This window comes from Lathamus discolor, chromosome 8 (genome assembly GCF_037157495.1).
Source record: "Lathamus discolor isolate bLatDis1 chromosome 8, bLatDis1.hap1, whole genome shotgun sequence".
Taxonomy (NCBI): Eukaryota; Metazoa; Chordata; class Aves; order Psittaciformes; family Psittacidae; genus Lathamus; species Lathamus discolor.
In genome coordinates, this window is record NC_088891.1 from 9327029 (window position 1) to 9351161 (window position 24133).

General features: G+C 39.7%; 1 protein-coding gene across 1 annotated transcript in view; it reads left to right on the plus strand.

Moving 5' to 3' along the window:
* Positions 1-24133, plus strand: part of ARNT2 (aryl hydrocarbon receptor nuclear translocator 2) — a 105186-nt gene that overhangs the window by 48909 nt on the left and 32144 nt on the right. The window contains 3 exon segments of the mRNA XM_065688269.1: positions 12706-12808; positions 14781-14846; positions 15302-15387. Coding sequence (XP_065544341.1) covers positions 12706-12808; positions 14781-14846; positions 15302-15387 — 255 coding nt within the window.

Below are 24133 nucleotides of genomic sequence, written 5' to 3' on the forward strand. Positions count from 1 at the left end.
CGCTTGATTTCTTTATTTATTTAATTCTGTCTGTGAATTCTTTTAAGTACATGAACCCTAAAGAACTATCTGACTCTGAAGCGTGCCCAGCCCAGCAGCTTAGGAAGACGGAGTACAGAGAATTAAAACCAGATCTCAGTATTTCAGATTTTAACATCTTAGCACAGGATGATTGGCCTAGTAAGACTGTTAGCCTCTAGGTAAGTAAGAATGAGTTGTATAACTTTTTGATTATAGAAAGAGTTCATGGGTACTTGTGCTTTTCATGCCAGGATGAAACAGTGGTTCATCATCTGTATTCACTGAACCTCCAAACTGTAGCATGAAGATGAGCAGGCACCCAGTAAACAACACACAGCAAAACAGGGAGGATGGGGAGGAGAGGAAATTTCCATATACATAATGTGAGTTGTCCTGAAATCTTTTATGTCTCTGCAGGACTGTCTGAAAATTTGTTTTATGGGATTTTCCACCCATGCACACATGCATACCCACACACACCCCACTTTATTCCTCAGGAGGGTGGAGGCTGGAGACAGCTGTGCCAGGATTGTTGCACCTGCGATGGAAGGGAACAGAGATGTTATGGAAAACAAGCTTTGACACTGAGGTTTCACTGAAAAAGAGGAGACAATTCTGTAATGTGCTGCCATGTGTAGAATATATATGAGTGATTCATGTCAACAGAGCATTTCGAGTTTCTGTCTGGTTTTACTATAAAAAAGTCCAATTTTTTTGCAAGGTATCTTTTCCTATTTAAAATGTGAAATCTTGGAAGAGATTTGGCTTGTTTCTGACAATTACCAAATCACCATGTGATTCCTGTTTTTCAGCAACGTTTTGTTGTACCACCAGCGTTGCGGTAAGCAAAGGGGATGTTTGAGGGGTGAGACTTTCTGTACACACCAGCCCCATTGCAGTGCCATTGTTCCAGAGAAAAAAAATCCGCCTGTGTTTTTGTGGACTCAGACAGACAGCCTTTGCACTTGATCAGTGCCAAGCATAGGAATTGTGTTTTTTCCAGCTTTAGGCTGTTCAGTTTGTGGGGTTTTTATGTGTAGGATGAAGGAAGTGAATGTTCTGCTTCCTCTATCCCCATTCTGTTTGCAAGCAAATGAATTAGTGCAGTAGATGCTTAGGAGCAGGAAACAATGAAGCTGTGCCTGTATGACACCTATATCTTGGCTTAGAAGTGATGCCCAAAGCCTCCATGTCTTCAGTTTCTCTTCTGTCATCAGCTGCTTTGATCAAGCACAGTTTGCCAACGTCATGTGACAAAATAGAAAGCTTAAGTGGGTGAGTGAGAGCCATCTGAGTCTGAATGTGCTGGGCTCTCAGGAAGGAAAACAAGGGAAGTTTTAAATTTTCTGTGCATTAAATGACACATATGAGACTTAATGTTTCCTTTGCAAGTGGATCGCCATGTTTTTCAATTGAAGTGAATGAAACAAATCATTCCTTCAGTTGTGGCTGTGTGACCAGTGACTGTGGTCCCATGACCTTACAGGGGTGATGCAGAGGGTAGAATCTGGCTTTTTGTTTTGTACCTGTAAGGAAGAGGACCTTAAAGTCTTTGAGCACCATTCCTGCCCTTTGACACACTGGACAATTATCACGAAAATAAGAAAAACCCAGTCTGCTCTCAAAAATTAGGTACTTCCAAATGATCATACTTTAAATGTATGGTACATTTAATCTCACTAACTGATTCCAAGAAAATTTTGGTTTGCTTTGGTCTCTAGGGCTGTTTATTTGGGGAAAAAAATCCCCTATGTTGGGATAAGCCCAACTCCTACACAGGCACACTGAGCCAGTGGTCTGTCTCCCCACTGCTGAGACAGTCCATTTGGGTGGATAGTACTGGAAGGAAAACTAGTGCTAATAAGTTGAATTTTTTTAATTATAATGGTGTTTTAAAAAGGTCAGTATATGTTTTTACCAAAATAAGGAAGCAACTTTAGCTTAGTACTTTGAGAAAGACTTATTACACCTGGTTAACATAGGGAATGCTTTTAGGGTGAATTTTCAAGTGCTTGGGCATGCATGTGCAAGTGGATTTTGTGGTTGTTATTTCTCTTCAGTCCTCACCTAGAGTTTTCTCACTTGGAAACTGCTATGTACTTAGGTCTGTTATCACAGATGTTTGACTGGATCATTTTCAGTTGCTGTGTTTCAAGTGTGCTGGGGTTTTTTTGACATTCAATATTTATTCAACCTGCCGTGCTTTGTTAAACATGGTGACATAGTGAAATATATAGAGTGAAGTGATTTTCATGATATTTAAAAAATACTAGTTTTTCCGCAAATACCTGACCAACTTCTTTGGTTAACACATTACGAGTAAAACAGTTCGATCCTGCCTCTTGGAGCCTTTGCCACTGGCCCTGCTTGCAACCCTCTGTAAATCTCAGGTGCTTCGCTACTTTGATGGGAACTCCACAGATATTGGGAGGGTGCAGAGAACTGGCTTATTTTAAATGAACTAAAAGAGTAGCCTATGAAAACAGCCAGAGAACATACTTGGGCTTTTTGTTCCCCTCCCTCTCTCGCTTTTTCTGTGTTTAAATTTAATTCTGTCCTCAGCAAAATATCTCACAAGGTCATATTGCAGTCATTATTTCCTCTAATGGACTGTTCTGTGGTGCGTCGCCAGCTCATGTGGAACAGACCACAGCCAAATTTCAGAAATTTCAGCTGTATACCAGTATTTACTAATAAAGCGTATATCCCAGTTATTTGAGTTTGATAATGAAGTACAAGTAATGCAGAATGCTAGGAGCTGAAGCTTTCTTGGCAGAGGTGAAGTGTTTTTCAGTAAATCTTCCTGCTGAGCATTCAAGTGAAACAGATAAGTTAATTTAAAAGCTACTTACAGCCTTTATGTATTGATTTATTATGCAGTTGTGAATGGGAAAAGAATAAATTACATATTTCGGAGTTATTTTGGATGACTGTCCTGTCATGGGAGTCTCTACTGCTGGTGCATTGGAGTAACTGTTTCTGGGGTTTTCCATCCTTTTTTCTAATCACAGAAAGTCTGCTCTGTCTTTTCAGGAGCTCTTTGAATCTTGGATCACCGGTAGGCCTTAGTATGATCATTTTCCCCAGCTCAGGCTTTCCTTCAGATACGCCTGATGATTGTAACAGAAATGCTACCCCAACTGTCTAGCTCATGGAATCATGAACTTGGTGATACTCGTCTAGTGACTGATCCTGAAAGTACCTGGGGAGATCTGGAAGTGATTGAGTCAGGACTTATACAAACCTATAGCAATATGAAGCTTCTGCTGCTGAAGTTTAAATGGACATTGCAAGATTGAAAAAAGAGAGGAGCATTGGCCCACTTTACAGATAGGGAATTGGAAATGGAGACAGATGCTGTTGTATTTATGTCTAGGGAAAGCTTACACATCATGTATGGGCTTCTATAAGCTATTTTGTTTAACATGCTGAATGTTTTCCATACATAAGATAACCATTGTTGCGAGTTCAAAATACATTTAGTCCTTAAAATGTTTTTGGTTTGTGTTATAACTTAACTTTGAACATGTGCTTTGAATTATTTGCTTGGGTTTTTATGTCCAGTTTTTCCAGGCCCATCAGCAGAGAGAGTTGCATGTGATCTGTAACACTATCCCTTCAGATAGTCCCTTAAAATTAACTCAGGAGCAAGGCTCAGAAGCCCACATAGTTTCCTTTTTAATTTAATTATGATGCATATTTGTCCAACACTGTAGAGAATTACATGATGCAGACTGGTTATTCAAACATGAAGACAGGCACAGCAGAAACGTTTTGGCCTCATGAGCTTTTATAAGAACAAGTTGTATTAAGCAAACAGCTGTGTAATGTGAGGGGGTTCTTATTGAAAAACAAGACGGGGTAAGAAAGCTTTTCAGTTCCGCTTCTGTGGGTGAGTGTCTCCAGTTGGTAAGTAGGGGGCAGACAGAGGTTTAAAAATAGCTACATTTCAATTGCATTACTTCTCTTTTATTTTTATTAACTTTGGTGTTGATTGGATCGACTTTTCATTCTATTGTAAGAATGTCATAACTTGAATCTAATGCTTATACAACGCCTTTTGCAATTAGATGATGTAAACCTTAACATATTTAGAGAGGTTCAAATAGTTCCCCTGAGAAGCTAGGCTAGTGAGGAGAGTGAGCTTTGATGGTTTGTGTTTATAATCATAGAATTATAGAATGGTTTGAGTTGAAGGTACCTTAAAGCTCATCTAGTCCCAACCCCGTGCCATGGGCAGGGACACTTTTCACTAGACAGGTTGCTCAAAGCCACATCCAACCTGGCCTTGAGCACTGCCAGGGATGGGACAGCCACACGTTCTCTGGGCATCTGGTTCCAGTACCTCATCAGCCTCACAGGGTAGAATATCTTTGTAGTATCTAATCTAAATCTACCCTCTTTCAATTTAAAGTGATTTCCTTATTTAGGCTAATTGTTTACATGAGCTTGGGCTCGGTTTCTAGCTGCATCTCCGCTGCTGGCTGACCACAGGCAAGAGAAATCATTCCTTTGGGCTTCACTGTCCTCATCCTTAAAATAGGAGTAAAGGTGTGGATCTCCTCTGAATGTTGCTTTAATGTCTGCCAACAACAAGTACATGCTTGGAGCCAGTCAGTTATTTATTTTGTATATTGATGTATTTGTTTATCAGCATATTAGTGATACTCTGTAATGTAGTGGAGTGTGCAGTTGGGTAGGGATAAGGTGCTGCTTCCTGCTGCATGGTAATACAAGCACAAGAGAGCAGCGAGGCCCCAGCCTGTGAGAGCTAAAGCAGTCTCGTAACATTTGGGTGGGAGACGCTGCCAGCTTTGGAGCGAAAGTGACTGCATTTTATCCCTGCATCCCATAAGCGTCTTGGTGGATACATGCAGTATAATGACAGCCAGGAAGCCCTCTGTTGCCCTGGAATTTGTTCGAGGCTTCTTGAGGCTCACTGATTTTACAGCTGTGTTGTATTCTCAAGGGATTTTATTATACCAGTGTCCCATGGCTTCATTCTTCCAGAGAAGTTGGGCCAGGGCACAAAATCCTATACACAGAGGACAGAGGTATAACTGTTAGCTTGCTGTACAGCCTTGCTGGTAAGGTGCAGTCTCCTGTGGGAAGATCCTATCATCTCTGTACAGTCAGACCATCTGGGAAACAAGGCTGCAAAGTATGCATGGGGAGACCTTGTTCCCACCCACGGGGCTTCTTCAAAGTCCTACTGACCCGCTCTTTGAAAGATTTGATAGGATTCTGATTTTAATATCAGGGAAGGTTTAGATCACATCAACCACCTCCACATGATCAGGAGCATGTTCCCCTTCATCAGTGTCCTGAGCTTTTGACTGAAGTTGTGATTGTGGTCCATAAAGGCTGTGATACCATCAAAGGATGACCTGTGCTCTCATACACCTTCCAGTCAGAAACGAGGGGCTCTTGCACCCACAGTCAGGAGAACAGACCCTTTCCACATGTGAATTAAAACTGTAGATAACATCCCTAGCAATGCAGCTACAATAGTTATTTTGCGTGAATCCAAATATGAAAGAGAAGAGCCTGCTGCCTGTTATGAGCCCATCTGCTCTGCATCATCATGAGCCCTGGCAGCAGTCCCATGTGGCGGTGCTGCGTCTGATGCTGGGGAAGGCAGAAGTGTTGGGAGTGCCAGTGCCTGCACGCTGGGGTTATTTTTCAGTGAGCAGGAGGGTTGGTGAATGAGTTAAGCATCACGAGTTAGCCAGTTTGTTCTGTAAAAACAACCTCATCAGGCTCATTCTTTCTAGAACTGTACATTCTTCATGGTCTCTTGATATGTTTTAAATGTTAACAAGAACTGGTGTCCCTTTTTGTCAGAGATTTAAAAGATTGTTAAATGCTCAGCAAATATGAAGTAGTGGTGTTAAAATAAACAACAGGTTGGCAGGCGTTGCCTATGAGAGCTGCACTGTAACCTCCAGTGTGAGTAAGAAGCCTTCTGTAAAGTCAGCGCTGGTTTTGGGTGCACAGTGTAACTAGTGCCAGTCATGTGGTTCTGCTGTTAGTTTATATGCTAAAGCATGGTGTTAAGCACACCTATGTTTTGAGCATCCAGGCTATTTTTACTGCTCATGTGTCTACTTTCCCTTCAGTAAGGTGCCAGAAAGATGCATTTTTTTGTGGGTTTTATTAGGATTGTATTGTTTGGTGCATTTACCCTGCATAGTTCCTGTCCTTGGTGGTGTGATGGCGAAGGGATGCTCTGTTTTTAGAGGATACTTGGATGAGCAGCAGCATATTTGTGTGCAGTTGCTTTTGGTCTCACCAGCCCTACAGTAGACACCTTGTCATTATAAATGGGCAGGGACTTGAGCTTTCAGGACAGGGAGTATGTATGTGGTAGATGTGTCTATGCTTTTATGAACATTACCTTTACATAAATAATAAACCCTAGAATGCTGAGAGAAGAGCTGTGTGACCATGAGTGTTTTTTATGTGTATATTGTTTTATTTGTATGTTGAGAGCTGCTTCTGCTTTATGTAAATGTGAGCTCCTGGAAGGAGAGCCTTCAAACACTGTGTTTGCATTGTAGTTTTGGTTCTTCATGTGTCCCTGGATCTTCTGATATTTTAGGTTTTTTTTTACATCCACAGGGTGGATGTATATTTGTTGAACTTACTAGAACTTGCTGAGCTCTATTAAACATGAGATGACAATTGTAAGGGTATACATTTTTAATGGCTTTTATATTGTTTTAATTGTTGAATTCATGCAGAATAACTGCTTTGCTCTGGCATGAGCTTATAAAGAGTAATCTGATACAAATTGATCAAATTAAGGTTGTTTAATGTTCTTATTGAAGACATGTTGTTTATGTGTTCATAATACATCCACTGTTTTCAAGAGGAGCTCTGGCAGCTGAATACCTCAGTTGGTGTAAAGCTATAGTTGGTGCGTATGAATTAACTGATAAATGAAAAATAAAGAGTTACACTTTGTTTTCTTAAAGTTCATTGTTTATCCCAAGCAGTGATCAGTATCTTATATGTGTACAAACTGTTTTAGCTGAGAAGACACATCTTTAAGCTGATCTCTGCCACTTATTTCTAAGGACTTAATGTACTAATAGAGAGCATCACCACAGAAGAAGGCCTTTGTTGTTTGGCCCTTCAGTTTGAGGGCCAGCTTACATCTGGAGCTGTGTCCAGAAGCATCAGTGCCTTGACTATCACTTTGCTTTTATTTTTAATTATTTCCTCTTGTTTTCCTGCATCCCTGTCTTGCTTTTCCCGGTTCTTAATAACAAGATAAAGATGGTTTTAGTTTTCATAAGGATTTTTGGGTGCAGTATTCCTGTGTTCTGTTTGTCTTCCATGAGTATCCTGTGGAGTATTTTTGATGAGCACAAAATCATCTTTTGTTATCTTGTCCAAACCAAACTTAGTTTATCGTTTATTTTATTTTGCCTGGAAAGAAATATGTAGACAATCTGGTGGCTGAGAATAATTCTTAAATACCTCACTTGTTCTTTGTAAGACAAGACACTGTCATATACAGCACAAAGCTTGCTGGGCTCCTAAGGTATTGAGGGCAAGGTGAGACTCCATATATTAATGAAGACTGTTTCCTTATCCAGGTCCAAGGTTCTGTACAAGGCAGCTGTCCTACTGATGAGTCAGAGGGAAGTAGAAAATTGTATCATGTGCTTTGCCAACAGTATTTTTATGTGCATGAGGCCAAAACAAATTTCTTCAGATCTTTATAAGCAGGCAGTAGTCTTTTGTTGTAAGAGAGGGGTATTTCCATGCTGCAGACCGGATGCGAATACTGTATGATTGTTTCTAGAGACAGTCATTTCAACTTGAACTGAAATTTTTGCAGAAGAATGCCTCTATGTAACAACCCTTCTTTCTAATTAGATACTGCAGGATTCTTAGGACCTGGAAATCCAGCAGAGAAAGCATTTGTGGTAGAATTAGATGTTGAAGCTTATTTTGAATCTGCCAAGAAAAGAAATAGCAGAGAACTAAATAACAAAGGACAGACTGTGTTTGATTACCAGGCTATAAACCTTAGCATGCAGTGCTTAAACATGGAGGAACAAATTTTCTAGCAGGCTGGTGCTATTGTGTAAAGATGGATTTGAGCCAAACTCTCAGATTTGAAACCCCAGGAACTTCAGTAGGCTGAGACCAATCTTTGGATCAAACGTTGCAAGCACAGCGAAGGTATTGAGCATTCACAGTAGTGACCAGAGATCCAAAAGGGGAAGGTTTGTGCATAATTCAGTCACTATGTACACATGCAAGAGGCATATCAGTGCCAATATGAGTATTTGTCCCCTTGATCATTTTGTTTGAGAGCATCTTTGAAAACCTGCTGCAGCATAACACAAAGGGAATGTTTCTGGCATGTATCCTAAGTACTTGAATCTGTTTCCTACTCATCTCTTTAGGGGGAAGAGCTTTATACGGCTTCTCTAATTTTGCATCAGTAATGAGTCACTTGCAGACTGTCCTCACCTCGGTGGTCCCCTCTGAGAGGCCTTTCTTATAACAACACCTGACATCAGGTTCCTGGGCTGAATGGTGGATTCCTGCTCAGAGGACAACTGGTTTATTATAGCTTTAAGCAATACTGCCTTCTGGATGGGGACTCTACTTGGTAGATTTCCACACATTATCAATTATACCTAGACCAACCGGAGAGATTTATGTGCTGATTTTAATGAGCATTGTGCTCATTTATTTGCTTTCTCTTCTACAGCACAGTAAACTCTGGCTTCCTCTGAGTTGTGCAGCTGCTGGAAATGGTAGTAAGACAGCAGTGTTGGTCACAGCAGTGCTATGTTGGAGATACTCATCCTGCACTTGCTGTATCTGAGGGTTGTGTCTGTAGCTGGAGGGGGGAAAAGTTTAACATGAAAATGAACTACGTGCAATTACCAGTTATGGGGAAGCTCATAAAGGAATCCAGCTGATGGTGGCACTGAGTTGTTAAAACTGTTCTCCTGAAGAAACTAGAAGAAATGTGCACCATTCAGTTAGCAGAAATTGTCAGAGCATCCTAGAATATTTCCTATTCATAAGAATATAATGGCCAAATTTAACATCACGTATACTTTGTATGTGTTTCCTCTGGAGAAACCTAAACGAACGTTTATCAACCGCATAGCAGCACCAGCATAAAAGGTACAGGAATACATAGAGATACGACTTTTTTATGTTTCTGTGACAGAGCCATCATCAGAGTATGCAGCCTCCTTGAGCTGAGCTGTTTGAATGACACTTGAGTTGTGATTTATGCCAGTTTGCTTGACTTCGATGTGCTTCCTGCTCAGGTCCATCTCGTGAGCAGCTGCAGGGAATTGAAGTTGTTACTAAAGCAGATAGAAGATGATTTTGCAATTCTCTGCTGGCAGAAGCAGGGTGATGTGGTCCATTCCCTCCTCAGGGTCCAGGTGTGGAATGGTGAGGAGCCTGGGGAGAAATGTCTGTGACTTTTGTCTTGAGACCAGGTGAAACTGTATTGTCACAGCAAAAAGAAGTCACGACAAATAACTGTGGTATCACTGCATCTTGGCCTGACTTCACTGTTTTCCATCTTTCTGCACTTCGTTAGGATTATGTGGTAAAATCTAAATGCTGTCAGTCTAGGCCTAGAAATGAATATGGGATTCTTAGCAATTACCATGAAAATAAAAAGGAGTAATCCTGTATCCAGATTGCCATCATTAAACAGGAGACCTCTCTAAACAGGGAAATCTTTTAGTAGTATGTATGCGATACTGTGGGCAGACAGAGTAATGTGCAAGGACTTGGCAGTATTGATGCCAGTCCTCTTCCAAAGGATCACATTTACCTGTGCTGCATGACCACGCTGGTTGCATGCAATTCTCATGCTGGGTTGTTCCCCAGTTTACTCTTCATGATATGATCTAAACATCTGGTGATACCAGTATAACTAACTTAAAAGCTGAGTCTTGGGAGATCCCTCTTATGTCAGGGAGTCAGTACACTAACAGGCTTATTTGAGCTAAATGTAAAGCTTTGTCCTTAGGCTATTCACCTCTAATTCTTCCTCTTTTTAATATAATTTGATCGTAAGCTTCTTATAATATATGAGAAACAAACTGCTTGTTCTTTACCAAAATCTGCACTGTGTTGTTAGAGCTCTAAAAGGTTAACATATGCACGATGGACTATTGAAACAAACTGCTGAGAGCTTTGTCGTAATATCTGTGTACCAAACATTTCTCTGACTTATACTCCCACAGACCCCCTGCAGTGATTTTGTAAGTCAGAGCAAAATTTAGACTGCTGCTTCTTATCTGGTACATATTTCTAAGAAATTGCCAAACAAAAGGCTAAATTTAAAAACTGACTTCTGTTGTCAGGGGTTTCAGACATGCCAAAGGAACGTGTGTCAGGAATTTTACGCTTAGCTGCCACGTAATTGTGAAGTATTCTTATTTTTAGAGGTGCTCCTGGATGATGAAAACTGAGAAATTTCTCTTGGCTGTTGGAGTTCCATTTACTGTCACTGCTTCTTGATTATTTGTGTCACTTCAAGAATTTATACTGGAATGGAAAAAAAAAATGCACAGAAAACAACTCCTCTTTTGTTTACATGACAAAGTTATTGTGTCCAAAGAGAAAAATGCTTTTAGTGGTTTCATTTGGCTTTGCATGCTCATATGGACAGCCACTGGGTCTTGCATGTATATTCTGTCTTTTTTGCTTCATTGTGTACTGCCTTTATCTGTGAGTCAGTTTGCCTCATCCCTAATGATATTTTGTTTCTCTAAATTGTGTGAGTAGGTATGAGGATGGGAAAACAAATTGTGGCTTTGGCTATAGAAAATTACACAGAGACAGACTTTCTGATGCAGGGAAGGGAAGTGTGTTTGAATCTTAGATCCATCCTATGTCATAGGGTCAGTGTAAATGAGCTGGGAAATGTGGTGGTATGATTTCTTCCCTGCTCACACCCAAATCATATGTACATAGCCCAGTGATTTGAATAGAAGCATCTTTAGGAATTGTTCCCAGTGTTGCTAACTTCTTCACCTTAGAGACACACCTAATGACATCTAACCTTCTGTTGACAAGGATGGCTTTCCTCCAGAAGTAGTAACCTTGAGGATACCTTAACAATAAGATGCAGCTGCCTAGTTACTTCTCTGAAATACAAATCTTTAAACTGTTTGTAGTAATTTCATTCTCATTCATTGATGGAGCCATATATTTTCTGTTAAAGTAATTCTGAAGTTAATGTTTGGCAGATTATTTCAGAACTCAATTTTTGGACAGAGACTCTTAAGTAAGTCTGGTAAAGGAGACTTGGAATGTATTCTGTATAATTTCTTCAATTATGGTATCTTATGCTGCTGTAAACTTGGCTACTTCTATCACGGTAAAGACTTAAGTAAGACTTAAGTTTTTAAATAGTTACAGTTATTGAAAGGTACTGACCTTAAACATGTAGGTTTGCTTATGGCTGTGTGTCATCAGCATTGGTGGCTGTAATTTAATTTTCTTTTCCACAGCATTTCTCTTGCCCACTGTCACTTCTGTGGCTGTGTCCAGCCCTGAAGCATTGTGAATCTGGGCCAGTGGTTCATTTCTAGTCTGTTACTAATGTGCAGAATTCTATAGTCATCTGTAGCAATTGAGCTGTAGATTCAAAAGTCCATTCTGTAGTTCTTCGGTGATAAACGATAGGATTGTAGGTGATACCCTGTACTCTGCAATCACTGATCTGAACCTGTCTGTAGTAATCACTGCCTTTGTTTTGTCTCAGGAGAATGGAAAGATTTATCTGTGACCATCTTGCTACCTTTGTTTTTTAATAAAGACCTCCCCAAGTTCGGCACTCCCTCAATACTGTCCTCTCTTGGGATGACTTGGTAGCTGTCATCCCTTTTCAGTGCTGTGTCTGTGGTGTGAGATTTGAGGCTCATAGTCATCTTATGCTGATCAGCAGGGTCCAGCCATGGACCCAGATTCATCTTGCTCTGTGGAGAGTCAGATCATCTCACTGACCCTGAAAATTAACTTTAAAAATCATAGAATCATAGAATAGTTAGGGTTGGAAAGGACCTCAAGATCATCTAGTTCCAACCCCCCTGCCATGGGCAGGGAAAAATATGCTGTCATGTCAGTTTTTTATCACCTCTGTAAAGGTCCCACTACAAGTGCTGTTGTGACATATCCTGTGTCTCATTATCAAGGAGAAAAGCGTGGTCTTGTGTGTTCCTAACCATCACTGTAGCTCTGGATGTGTGAGGTGGTGTTACAGCATGAGCATTCTGGATCACAAGAGCACATGGAAAGAGGAGCAGCTGTTAGGGGAATAACGTGTGTTGCTTTCTTCATACTTCTGGTAAAGAGTGAAGCGAGCAGATCAAGTTGGAAAGCTGTGCTTGCTGTCAGTGTCTTCTCTGCCTCCAGGCATTTGACCGTGCTTTGGAAGTTGGTCTTGGGCCAACCGAGAAAAGAACCATCGCTGTTGTAACTCAAGAGTCAGCTTCGCTGAAATCATTAGTTAAGCCAGCACATAAGCAATGTGAGACCAGCATCAAGTTTTCTTGTTGGCATTTTTCCGCCTGACTGGACTAATGGCATTTAGCTTATGAACTTAACATCCTATCAGTTTTTAGTAAATGGAATTAAATGTATATACTGAATGTCAGTTGCTCTCCATGGCTTTTTTAGGACGAATCCTGGATTTGAAGACTGGAACAGTAAAGAAGGAGGGTCAGCAGTCCTCAATGAGAATGTGCATGGGATCAAGGCGCTCTTTCATTTGCAGAATGAGGTATGCATTTACCTTGTATTCCTGTGATGGTTTTCGTCCCATGTCAGAGTAGATTCAGACATCTTGTTGCATTATTTGACCTTGAAACTGTAATGACACGCTCCCATTAAGCATTTCCAGAATGCTTGTTTTTGGAACTGGAGGAAAACTGAAACCTTTCTTCCTTTATGATTAATGACAAAACAGCACCAAATTTGTGTTTGCAGTTATTTTTATCAGTGTGGGGTGTAGGATGCTTTCCCCAGAGAACTTCATAACAACTTCACCCCTGGAATGTAAGCCATTGTCTCTACCAGTCAAATTATTCGAATCAGTACTTTAGGAGCAAGGCTTTCACAAGCCAAACTCTGTGTATTTTTTTAGCAAACCAATAATATTAAAAGAATCTTGAGCACAAACAGGAATTCAGTTGCAAACTTGCCAGCTATGTAGGAATTAACCTAAGCCTGGTACGAATTAACCAGATGTCAGCTGGTTGATGCTAGATAAATGAGTAATTGTTAGAGGCTTTTATTTTGCAATTTTCTGACTTCTCCTGCATTGCTTGGGCTTCTTGAAAGAGATCTGCCTGACCAGTGCTTCTGGCTGGGGCTTGTGGGCACTTTTGTTATTGTAGTGCTAATGGGATAAAATGCCTGTTGCTATTGCAATAAGTTTCTGTCTCTGCGGTTAGTGGGGAAAGTACAAAATTGCATCTGCAGCCTATATCCAATATATATGCTGAATACAGATGATGCAAAATTTGTTATGAAATGGAACATGCAAAGCAAAATATTTGACCCATTACAGCAGATGCCTGTACTTATGTGGTGGATTTTCCTCCACTCATGTGAGGAGGCTGAATGTATGGCTCTTGGGTGCCTTTTTAAGGGTTTTATGTATTTTGTATATCCCAGTGTCAGACTTCAGAGCTATAGGACCTCTTCCCCCTTAAGCAAGGGGAAAGACATACCACCTGACGGAGAGACACTGGGAACACTGCTTTTTCTTCCTTCAAGCTGCAGACAGTGATCATGTGAGGAGGACATTTTTGTGGAAAGAAAACTAGGTCTAATGTCCTGTTTACAGTTGTTCCTTTGCTTTCAAAACAATTCAGATTGCAGTTATTTCCTAGCACTCTGATTCGGTAAACTCCAGCACATGAGAATACATGCCAGTAGCCAGCCCCATTGTTTTGTTTTTCTGAATTCTAAATTTTATTTTAATTGTTCATTCCTTCTCCTTGGCAGTGACTGGTGTGAAAAAAAAAAAAAAAAACAACACCAAAACAAGACCCAAACTTTGTGGGAAGAATGAGCTTCAAATAACGTGAACTTTCCTTGTGATTATTTCTTTAATTGTTATTGTTCTTCTTTTCCATTGAAAGTTAATTGCTTTTACTTTTCAAACTGCTCAGCTTCAAATGGATTGTTAAAATTATACAGTTGGGCATATTTAGTAATATAAAAAAATGTAAATGGTCAAGTTTTAAAGAAAGTTATTTGACAGTATAAATAGTCTGTTCTTGCAAACATCAGTTCAATAGCTGCTAGTGTTGTAGCTGGTGTATGGCAGTTGAAATGCTCTGTCCAAGGAAACTACTGGAACACTGAGATTATTTTCTATGGATAAATGGGGACTGATTTATATTCTCTTCTAGTTTTCACCCTTGTTTTACAGTATTTTGAAGTCTATCTGTACTTCAGACACTTTTGGAATGCCTATTTCAAATAGTCTTTAGGTTGAGGGAGTGCAGGAAGGAAACTTCTTGTAGTCTCTTCTGTTCTAAAGTTAAAAGAATGTTTGTAGCACACACAAAAAGCTCAGCCTGTGGAAGCAGCAAGTTCTAAGAAAACATGACTGTGACTTTCTGTCAGAAATAAATATCCATTATTGTCTACTTGTATATGCTAATAAAGATCTTTAAATGTATTTTCATCCTGGGTATTTCTTTTCTTTTTTGATGCCTTTCAAATATTAATTTACTTTTTAGGTGTGGAAATGCTCCTCTGGATCATTTACCTCTGAACAGAATAACCACTATGAGAAAAAGATACAGGTACTATTATTTAACTTACCCCAACAGTTAGTTGCCATAAGCACTCTCATTTTATACTGGGCTAATGCTCACTCAGGGAGTACAGCTTGGCCAAACATCTGCATTAGCACACAGCGCAAAACAGCACTGGGGCTCAGGAGAGGAGAACTCACCACTAAATTCAGCTGTTAGCAGAGTCATTGGATCTTTTTGTAAACCAGATCTTTTTACATGAGTCACTCAACATCTTTGTCTTAACCAGCTCTATTCTGCAGTGTCTTTCTCAGAGAAGTATTACGGAAAACAGGTATGGCTTGAATAGCATTTAATGGAGCTGGCGTAATACAGAGCTCCGGGTTTGTTGTTTCTAACATAACTTACAAATACCAGTAAATCATTAGTAATTGTAGTTTAAAAGCATAAAGCTATTCTGCGTGTCGATCAACACAATATTTTTGTGTTTCTTTTTCATTTAGGAATGGCCTTGGCCCAGTAAAAGAAGGTGAAGCACAATATGCTGTTGTCCATTGCACTGGCTATATCAAGGCTTGGCCACCAGCAGGTATGTATCTATCTCACTGAAGGTGCTGTGCACCACACTGTCTTCAAGGCAGTTGAAAACCTGGCTCAGAGTCCTTTGCTGGTACAAAACCAGGCTGAATTTTAGTGGGGTAACCAATTCCATCTCATCTTGAGAAGCTTTTGATAGCAAAAAATCAGCTGTTACTCAGGGCCTCCCTATTTTTCCATGTGAAGCCCTTCCCAGTTACACTGGCACGAAGGAACTGTAGGAATTGTTGGTAATGCAGAATTCCAGCAACTGGGATCAGAAGTTTTCACTCTGATAAACAAACATAAAAATGGCCTGATTTTAATAAGGTAGACACAAAGCATTTGTACCACTAGAAAATACCAACTAATGCTTTTATACTTAAGTACCGAGTTGCAAACACCCATGTATGGAAATGTGTAATTTAGGTGCATAGGCCTTCCCAGTGTTGGGGTTAGTAGAGAATGTTCGAAGATTGCATTAAATTCTGTTTTGAGGCTGTTTTTCTGGGAAACCAGTCTTGGCATATTGCTTTGAACTACAGAGAAAAACACCTACTGTAACTCAGTATTACATATGGGAATATTTACCTTTGAAAAATCCAAGGAGGAGACAGCGGAGCTCATCCAAACACCATCATGAACTGGGTGAGCTGACCTTGGCGTTTGCAGTAGTTGGAGAGGCTGTTTGCAGTATGACAGTGCCTGCTGGCGTGAATCAAACCATGAGTTGTCCTGCCCTTTTGCGGTCCCGTACCGCAGGCATAAATCACATTTGTGCAAGGATTATGGATGCTAAGAGGTGGTTTCCACCAAGTCTGTGCAGTGGTGTGCAGACACCAGCATACAGATGTGAACTTCTTGTTGATTTCCTGCTGAATTGCAGTTTTCGAAGAAGAGGAAAACTTTTCTTGCTAATGGGGTTAATATTCTTCAGTGTGTTGTAGGAGTCAAAATGTTACAGTTTAATTTCTGTCTCAAAAGAGCAAGAGCGCAGTGTGTGTAAATTGCTTTATAAAAATGAAAGCTTGGGAATTTGTGGGTGTTTTTCTTCCACAAAGAGATTAACTTTTCTATCAGTAATTCCAAACATAATTGAATTCAGCCTTTATATACAGGATGTCTCTTCAGGAAGGTGCAGGTCAAATGAGATTTCTTGCAGCTTCTTGCTTATCTTGAATGAAAAGCCTGCTGCATGTTACAGGATGTTTAAAGGGATCTAACACTTCAGGGTGGATATTGCTAGTGCAGAACTGCAAACTCATGAATTCGTGTCACTGCTGGGTTACAACATCAGCAGTGTATGAATTCAGCAGCCATTTCTGCAGGGGAGCAGGCACTGCTGAGCAGGAGCATGACACGTAAAGGAACTTTGGGATCTTTGAGTGCCCAGTTGGCAGTTATCATATTGTAAGTTCTACTGCACTTTAGCGAGGTGTTGGCCCCATCTTGAGCTTTTCCAAAACCTCAGTGCTCTCCCATGCTTAACAAGCTCTTTAATTTCCAGGCCTCATTAGTTTATGGGAAGTCTATGCCAGTGTATTCTTATATTCCACTGAAGATCAGGTGGGAGTTTACCTGCCTTGTGTCTGTCTCTCTCCAGTGTTCTGGTGCATTTCCAAAAGGAGGTCATATCTAGTCAGCCTTGACTTTGCACAGTTAAACCAGCCTGCTTCTTCTAATGTCCATTCTCACAAGGCATTCCCCTCTTTATCCTTGTGTCTTTTCTTTGCACTTGCGTTTCCACTTAACTTTTCAAAATGTGGGTCATTGGTACTATACACTCTTGTTCCAGGTGAGATTGTAGTAATGTATAACGAAAGTGGTATTTCCTATCTTGACTAACAGTATACAACACAGCATGCTTCTCTTTTGTATAGTGTATCCTGCTAGCATCTTAAATCACCCTATATATATATATATATATATATGGTGATATATAAAGCACCAGGCTGCCTTTTTCTCAGTTGTCAAGTCCAAATCTTCCAGTTCGTAGCAAAAATAGCTTTGAATTGTGTGATCTTTCAATTAATAATATGAAGTTTCATCCCATTTCTGTTGCTGTACTTTATGGCTGTTATTAGTCCCCAGGTGCATGCTTATGCATTTAGTAATGTTGAATTTCATCTCATTTCTATTACTCCACTCCTCAAGATCACATGGTGCTCCCTTATAATATCCTAGTACTCCTCCGCAATTTTAATGCCTCCAAACTATAGCACAGTCCTAAGGGATGTTTTCTATTTTGACAGCCTTATGTGGAATTTCAGTGTTCTTTTATGTTACCATCCAAATTGTTACTCATAATAGTCATGCTGGAGTGCCTTTCTCAGGGCATATTGTACTGAATTAGAGGGTCTTTCATGAGTGTTTATTTGCCCTCCTAGTCTTCCCCACTTTGTATTGGTGATTGTCATGTATCCGCTAACTTCTGAAGTTGAATGGGAATATCTGTGGGCTGAATTGGGCCCCAATACACATTTTGGTAAATAAGTGGTAACACCACTGCATTTATTCTCATTTCCAGTGGTAATACAACCATAATCTGTAAAGCAAATGAAATAGCTGCAGCAGTAATTGAATTTGTTAGGGCTTTTCTACCCTGTAATAGAATTACTTCTGTTCTAATCAGTCAGAGAGCAGCAAGGCTCTGGCCTTTGCTTCATCTGTGGCTTCTTGGGAATAAATGGGTTTGTGCTAAATCACAGCTGTAAAACGTTCAGCTATGGAAAGGATGGTTTTAATTTATTTTTTAGTTGCCAAGTGGACACTGTAATATAAACTCATCCTTTTCTTTCAGAGATGCGATGTGGCATGTGCATTATACAACCACTACACAGCACATAAAACGTACTTTCATAAATGAAATAACAACTATTTAGCAAATGCTCTCAATGTGATCTGTTTAGGACCTGGTATTTTCTGTTTCGGGATTGTATGGCATTGTGTGTGGTCAATGTATTAATTTTTTTTTAGTCCCACACTGAGTATAACACAGTCAGTATTGATACAGAAATACCAAGGCAAGAACTTCTCTTTGATCATTATTAGTGCAATAGACAATCAGGTTTGACAATGCTGATGCTGTGAGCAGTCTGCTAAGTCTCTTAAGTAATTTGGGTACTTTAAAAAGGTGAAAACAAATAAACTACAGACAGCTGGCCATCAGCATGGTGGCATATTTTAAGGACTGGGGGTTTGTGGTTTTGTTGTTGCTGTTTTTCCAAAGATCTAAAGTAGAAAGCAAATTCCGTTATGGCTCAGGTTTGTGGTCAGCATGAAAACACTTTTGCACATCTAGCCTACCTTTTTTTTCCTTTTTTGTTGCTTCAGTGAAGAAGCAAGGCTCACTTACTGGCAGACTGCCTTTAGCCCCTTTTCCACTGAGAAACAGGAGAGAAAACAGGAAACATCATGCCTTGTCCTCCATTTAGGCTCTATTAGTTAATGGTCAGTTCATTTTTCTCCATTTCTCTGCAAGAGAAGGGTAAAGCTAAGCTCAAGTGCAAAACCTGGCGTATGATACCTACATGCTTATAGCCCAATAAATTACAGGTTGGCCTCAAGTAATACGGGTAAATTTTGTGTAGAAGTCAAAGAAAAAAAGGAGCCAGAAATTCCAGAATGATATTCCAACCAGTTATGTTGTATGTTGTATTAAAGAATGACCATGTAGTGTTGGATTATTTTGAATGAGGTAAAAAGACCCCTTGTTTGAAACTGGCTGACCACAAATTCCAGCCTTTGTCCTTCTGTTCCTGGCAAAGCAGCACAGCTAGAAGAACTTGGGATCATTAACCTAGACAGTGCTTTGAGTTCATAAACAGTCACAAAACTGAGAAATGCTGTGATCATTTGATTGTCAACTTATGGAACCATTTGCTTTTCTTCTGGGTTTTGGGGTTTTTTTTTTCCCCTCTGAGCATCTCATTCCTGGAAGGAAATTTATCTTTAGTGGTCTATATGATATTTTCCTAATAGTTTTTTTTTGTTTGTTTTTGGTTTTGATGCCATAACAATTGATGGAAAATATTTGGTGGAGAGAGAAGATACAGTCTGTCAGGATGTTGGTAGTTTCCTGTAAATGAAAACCAAGGACCTGCAGAAAAACATACAGTGAAGAAAAAGCTTAGATAGATACTTATTTCAAAAACTTCAAATAGAAAATCCCAGAATAAGGTTAAATTCAAATAATGTTGAAATCTTTTTTTCTCCTTAGTTAAATAAGAAGCATTTTAGTCTTCCAAGTCAGACTTACCGTAACGTCTTAACCACAGCATGCCAAAGCTGTTAGGTTATTTTAACGTTTTGGCCAGAATCTGGACGTTTGTGCAAAGTACTCCCTCCTCCAATACAAAACAAAATAGTTGCTTTAATATTCTTTGCAGTGCTATCATTTTTAAGGCTTTTTTTTTTTTTCTCTCTTTCTTTTTCCAAAGAGAGAAGAATTTCAGTTTTGTTGGGTTTCTTTCATGAGATTTTTCCTTGGTATGCTGTAAACATCCACAGCTTTTTTCCATTAAGTCACACAGTGCAGTTTCATTCACCTGCACGTAACTGTCAGAAATGGTTCTGAGGAAGGTAGCCATTAGCAGGGGATTGCTGCTGACCACTGGGCACTTAAACAGCATCCTTCTGAAGACTTATAAATCATTTAATTTTGAGTGTACTGAAATAAACCCACAAATCCACTGACACTATTTTGTGTTTCACAGAAAGGTAGAGAAAAAAGGCACAAAGTGGTTCTGTTGTGTTGTTAGAGCCAACTGGTAGCTCATTGGGAAAACTGAAGTTTCTTATGTCGACACAAACACATGCCATTGCCCTGTGGGAAACTGTTTGCTGGCATAAGGGATACTTGGAAATTAAATATAACCTTTCATGGCACTGCCTTCTATTTGTGACGCTCAGCTGAAGGCTGAGCTTTGTGAATTGTTGACATCAACTTGAACCACTGAACAAGCATAGCACTATATTTATTATTCTAGAGGAACATATATTTGGTATTGAGAAATCCTGTCTCAGGGTTACATATAAAGAATGTGAATAACTAATGGATGTTTGTTTTGTTAATGCTGCCTAAAGCATGGTTGCTTTCTTCCTGGCTTTTGCAACTTTTTCTTGGAGATAATGATGGTACTTGGTGATGTTAAGGAGAAATATTACATTTTGTTAAAAGCTGGACAAACCGGTAGTAAGTGCAGTGCATGTATCTTTATTTACCTGTCCATACTGAAGTATGTTCAATAGGAAGTACGCTAAAACAAAAGTAAATCCCTTATACAAATTCATCCTCCCAAAAAAGCACACCTACAGCTGAATCTTTGTAACTGTCAGCAAACAATAAAGAAAATAATTTCCCTCTATGTAATGCTGTCAGTAACAGCACCTGCATTGCAGACGAGCAGGCGGTCATTTTGGCATGTTTTTCCTCTAGGCCCTTTTAGAGAAGGGTTAGCAATTCACTGGATCAGGTATTGATTAATTTGAGGCAGATTGTTTTTTATTCATAGGGTGTCTTGTGAGACAACCCAACTAATACATTTTCCACTGTGTTACACAGACCAAATATAATCCACCCGGGGTGGGGGGGTTGGAATAAACCAAAAAGGTGAAAACTAGAAGAGCATCCCTTGCCAAAACAGTGACATCAGAAGCGATGCTTCTTAGCTATTTTTAATTTTAGACCTTGTTTATTGCTTTGAGTTTATTTGGGCAGTAGCAAGCATGGACCAAGTTCCTAAAAAGGAAAGCGTGTTTGAAATCTGCAGGAAAAAAAGATTATGAGAAGTAAAAGCCATCCAGCTGAGTGTCTTTGCTGTCGTTTTCAATACACTGTGCCACTAAGGAAATGATTGAAAAAGCTTTTAAAGTCAAGGGAAAATACTTTAAATTTGTCCTTCTCAAATGGAAAACTCTATTTAAGAGGGATCTTTTGGTTAAGGTTATCTAACTAGAATGCCTGCAGTTATTTCCTTAAAACAGCACTTAGACCATGTTTAAGTGGCCTGATTCTCGGAAGTGCCAGACAGCCACCAAGAAAATCCTCTGAAGGTGGTATTGTAGGACCTAGAATCAGTCACCATCTTTGAGATCAGACCCCCTATACTGAGGTGTCTGAATGTAACTGTATGTTCATGTTATGCATGTATGTTTATGGTGTATGCTTCAGGCACCAGCTTTTAGAATATTTGTTCTTTTGGCTGATGGTTGAACTTGTCTCACTGCTAAGTTCCGAGGAATAAGAGATTCCTCATCCATCTCCTGAAGGGATGCAATCCTAGCTGCCATCTTCCAGCTGAAGTGTTGGGTCAACTCTTTGATAGCTCCAGTGCTTGCTTTCCTCCCCTGGTTGCTTTTGTACAGTGCTGCATTTCTGTCATAGCAGAGTCAATGTCCTCATGCTCCTTCCTAAACACCATTTCATTTGGCCTGCTCTCAGTTCAGACCTCCAGTCACAACTATGTCAGGTGAAACTTCTGGCTTCTTCTTCTTATCCCCTGCAACTGCACACAACTGTCAGTTAACCATTTTCTACCTATTTAAAATTAAATTGCTCATGTGGAGGAGTGTAGGTTTAGTTTTGGAAGCTCAGCCGTCCCTGTGCTCCACATGTATATGGGCAGACAGCAGCCATGTGTCTGCCAAAATTTTGCCTTAAATGGACACAGATTTGGGTCTGTTTGGGTCCAACACAGATACGTTTGCTTCTGCTTGTTCAGGGTAATACTGTCTCTAAAGAGACTGCCAAATTCAGGTCCTTTGCCTACTGGAGATGTCGTTAGCTTATTACTACATCTTGCATTGAAGAAATAACTGTGTAAAGAAAGCAAGGAAGGAAAACAAAGTACTTCTAATACTTCTCTTAGCTTCTCAAAGTACTTCTGTAGTACTTCTCAGCTGTAGTTTCATGTCAGTGGTTTATGCTCTCCGCGGTATGCTGATGTCTCAGAGCATGGGACTTATTGGTGTTTGGGATCTTGTTTGTGGTTTCCTTAGTGTGTAGAGGAAAAGAGGCTGGGTCTGTGCAAGCAAGTCTGAAGCAAGGCTTTGTAATTGAGCTGCCTGAGGGACCTGATAAACTGCAGGCAGCGCAGAATAGTCGTGCAGGGGGGATATATGCAGGTTGTCTTCATTTTAAGGATTTTCTGAATGAAGTGAAGAATCTCCAGTGAAAGTTTGGGTCTGTAGTGACCCACAGAGGGACCTTCATTGGAAACACAATGTTTTATTGTAAAATAACGTATTGATTCCACCCACTGATATTTTTCACTTAAGTGTTTAATGATAATGTATTCCTAAGGTGACATAACTGCCACCATGATCTTCTTGTACAGTTTCTAAGGAAACATTTCAGAGGGGTATCCTCTTGTTTGAAGGATTGCAAGTGGGTTTAGAAGTTAAGGAGTTATTTAGAGCAAAAGTTTTTATGTCTGGGTAGCAAGACTGTTGTGTAGAAGACAAGGGGGTTTTGCCCAGCTCTTATAGCGTGACACTGAAATTCCTGCTGCACCTCAATTTCCCACTTGTCAGAAGGGACAGTAATGCTTTTTCTTTGTAAAGCTCCTGAGATCCCAGTTATCTGTTAAAACCACGTTTATCTGTTGCGAGCTGCAAATGAAGCTATACCCCCAAAACTGTGAATTCCATTGCAAAAAAAAGTTTGAATATACAATCCAAAAATACAGCTTCTTTTTCTTTCATATTTCGTGTATTTTATTTTATCATATAGCTCAAAGAGAACTGAAAACTACCAGTAGAGTGCTATATAGAAACTGATTGTCAGATAGGATTCAGCAATTTTGGTGGAAAATAACTTCCTTTGGAGACTACTTCAGTTTCTTCAGCAGCATTTGTAGTCATTTTACGGAGTTGTCATTTAAGGAATTTGTATGCTGTCATCCTCTGCATGGCCCAAAGATTAACTTACATTGGGAATTATAAACTTTGAGAATCAAGTGGCTGTTTCATAATTGGTAGCTGCTTTGCAATTAATTTCATTAGTGCTTTAAAGTGCCTCTTAAATGATTCACTGCCTGTTGTGACTGAGTTCCTTGAAAAGCCTTGTGAAAGAGTTTACACATCGCTTAAAATAAGTCAGCAGTGTCACTTTTGGAAGATGTTTTTTTAAGTGCTTCATAGGAAATTGCTATCTCAAACCTAGAGTTGGGAAATAGCCTTAACTAAAGACTTAAGCCAACTAGCAAGTAAACAGTGCTAATGTGAACGTTCCTATTTGTGAAATACTGAGATGGAAAACAGTACACGTGTATGTTTTGAAATGATTCCTGTGTTTATAATAGTTACTCCTGTTACACAACAGAAACAAGCACTATTCACAAAGCATCCGCATTTTTTCAGTCTTTCAACTTGAGAACCCAGACTTAGTCCATTATAGAAAAAAGTAAAACCAGCTGTTAACTATGAGCATGAAGTTAATGAATAATCTAGGCTCTGCCTTGTTTTCAAGGCTCATTGTAATACATTGTTCACAAAGAAAACTGAACATGATGTGCATTCACTGACCAGATGAAGTGATTACATGGTTCCAGTAACATGCTGCAGAATAGTACTCACAGAAACGTTACTGTCCATCTTGGTTTATAATGGAATTTTTGGTTCTGCTTTGTCCAGCAGCCAAAATTGGTGCCATGGGTACTGTATATGCATGTGAGGTATGTAGGATTGAGCATGGCTGAGGAAGATCATCTAATCTGAGCCCAGAGATGATGCCTGAATCCTAGAGAAGACAATAAGGT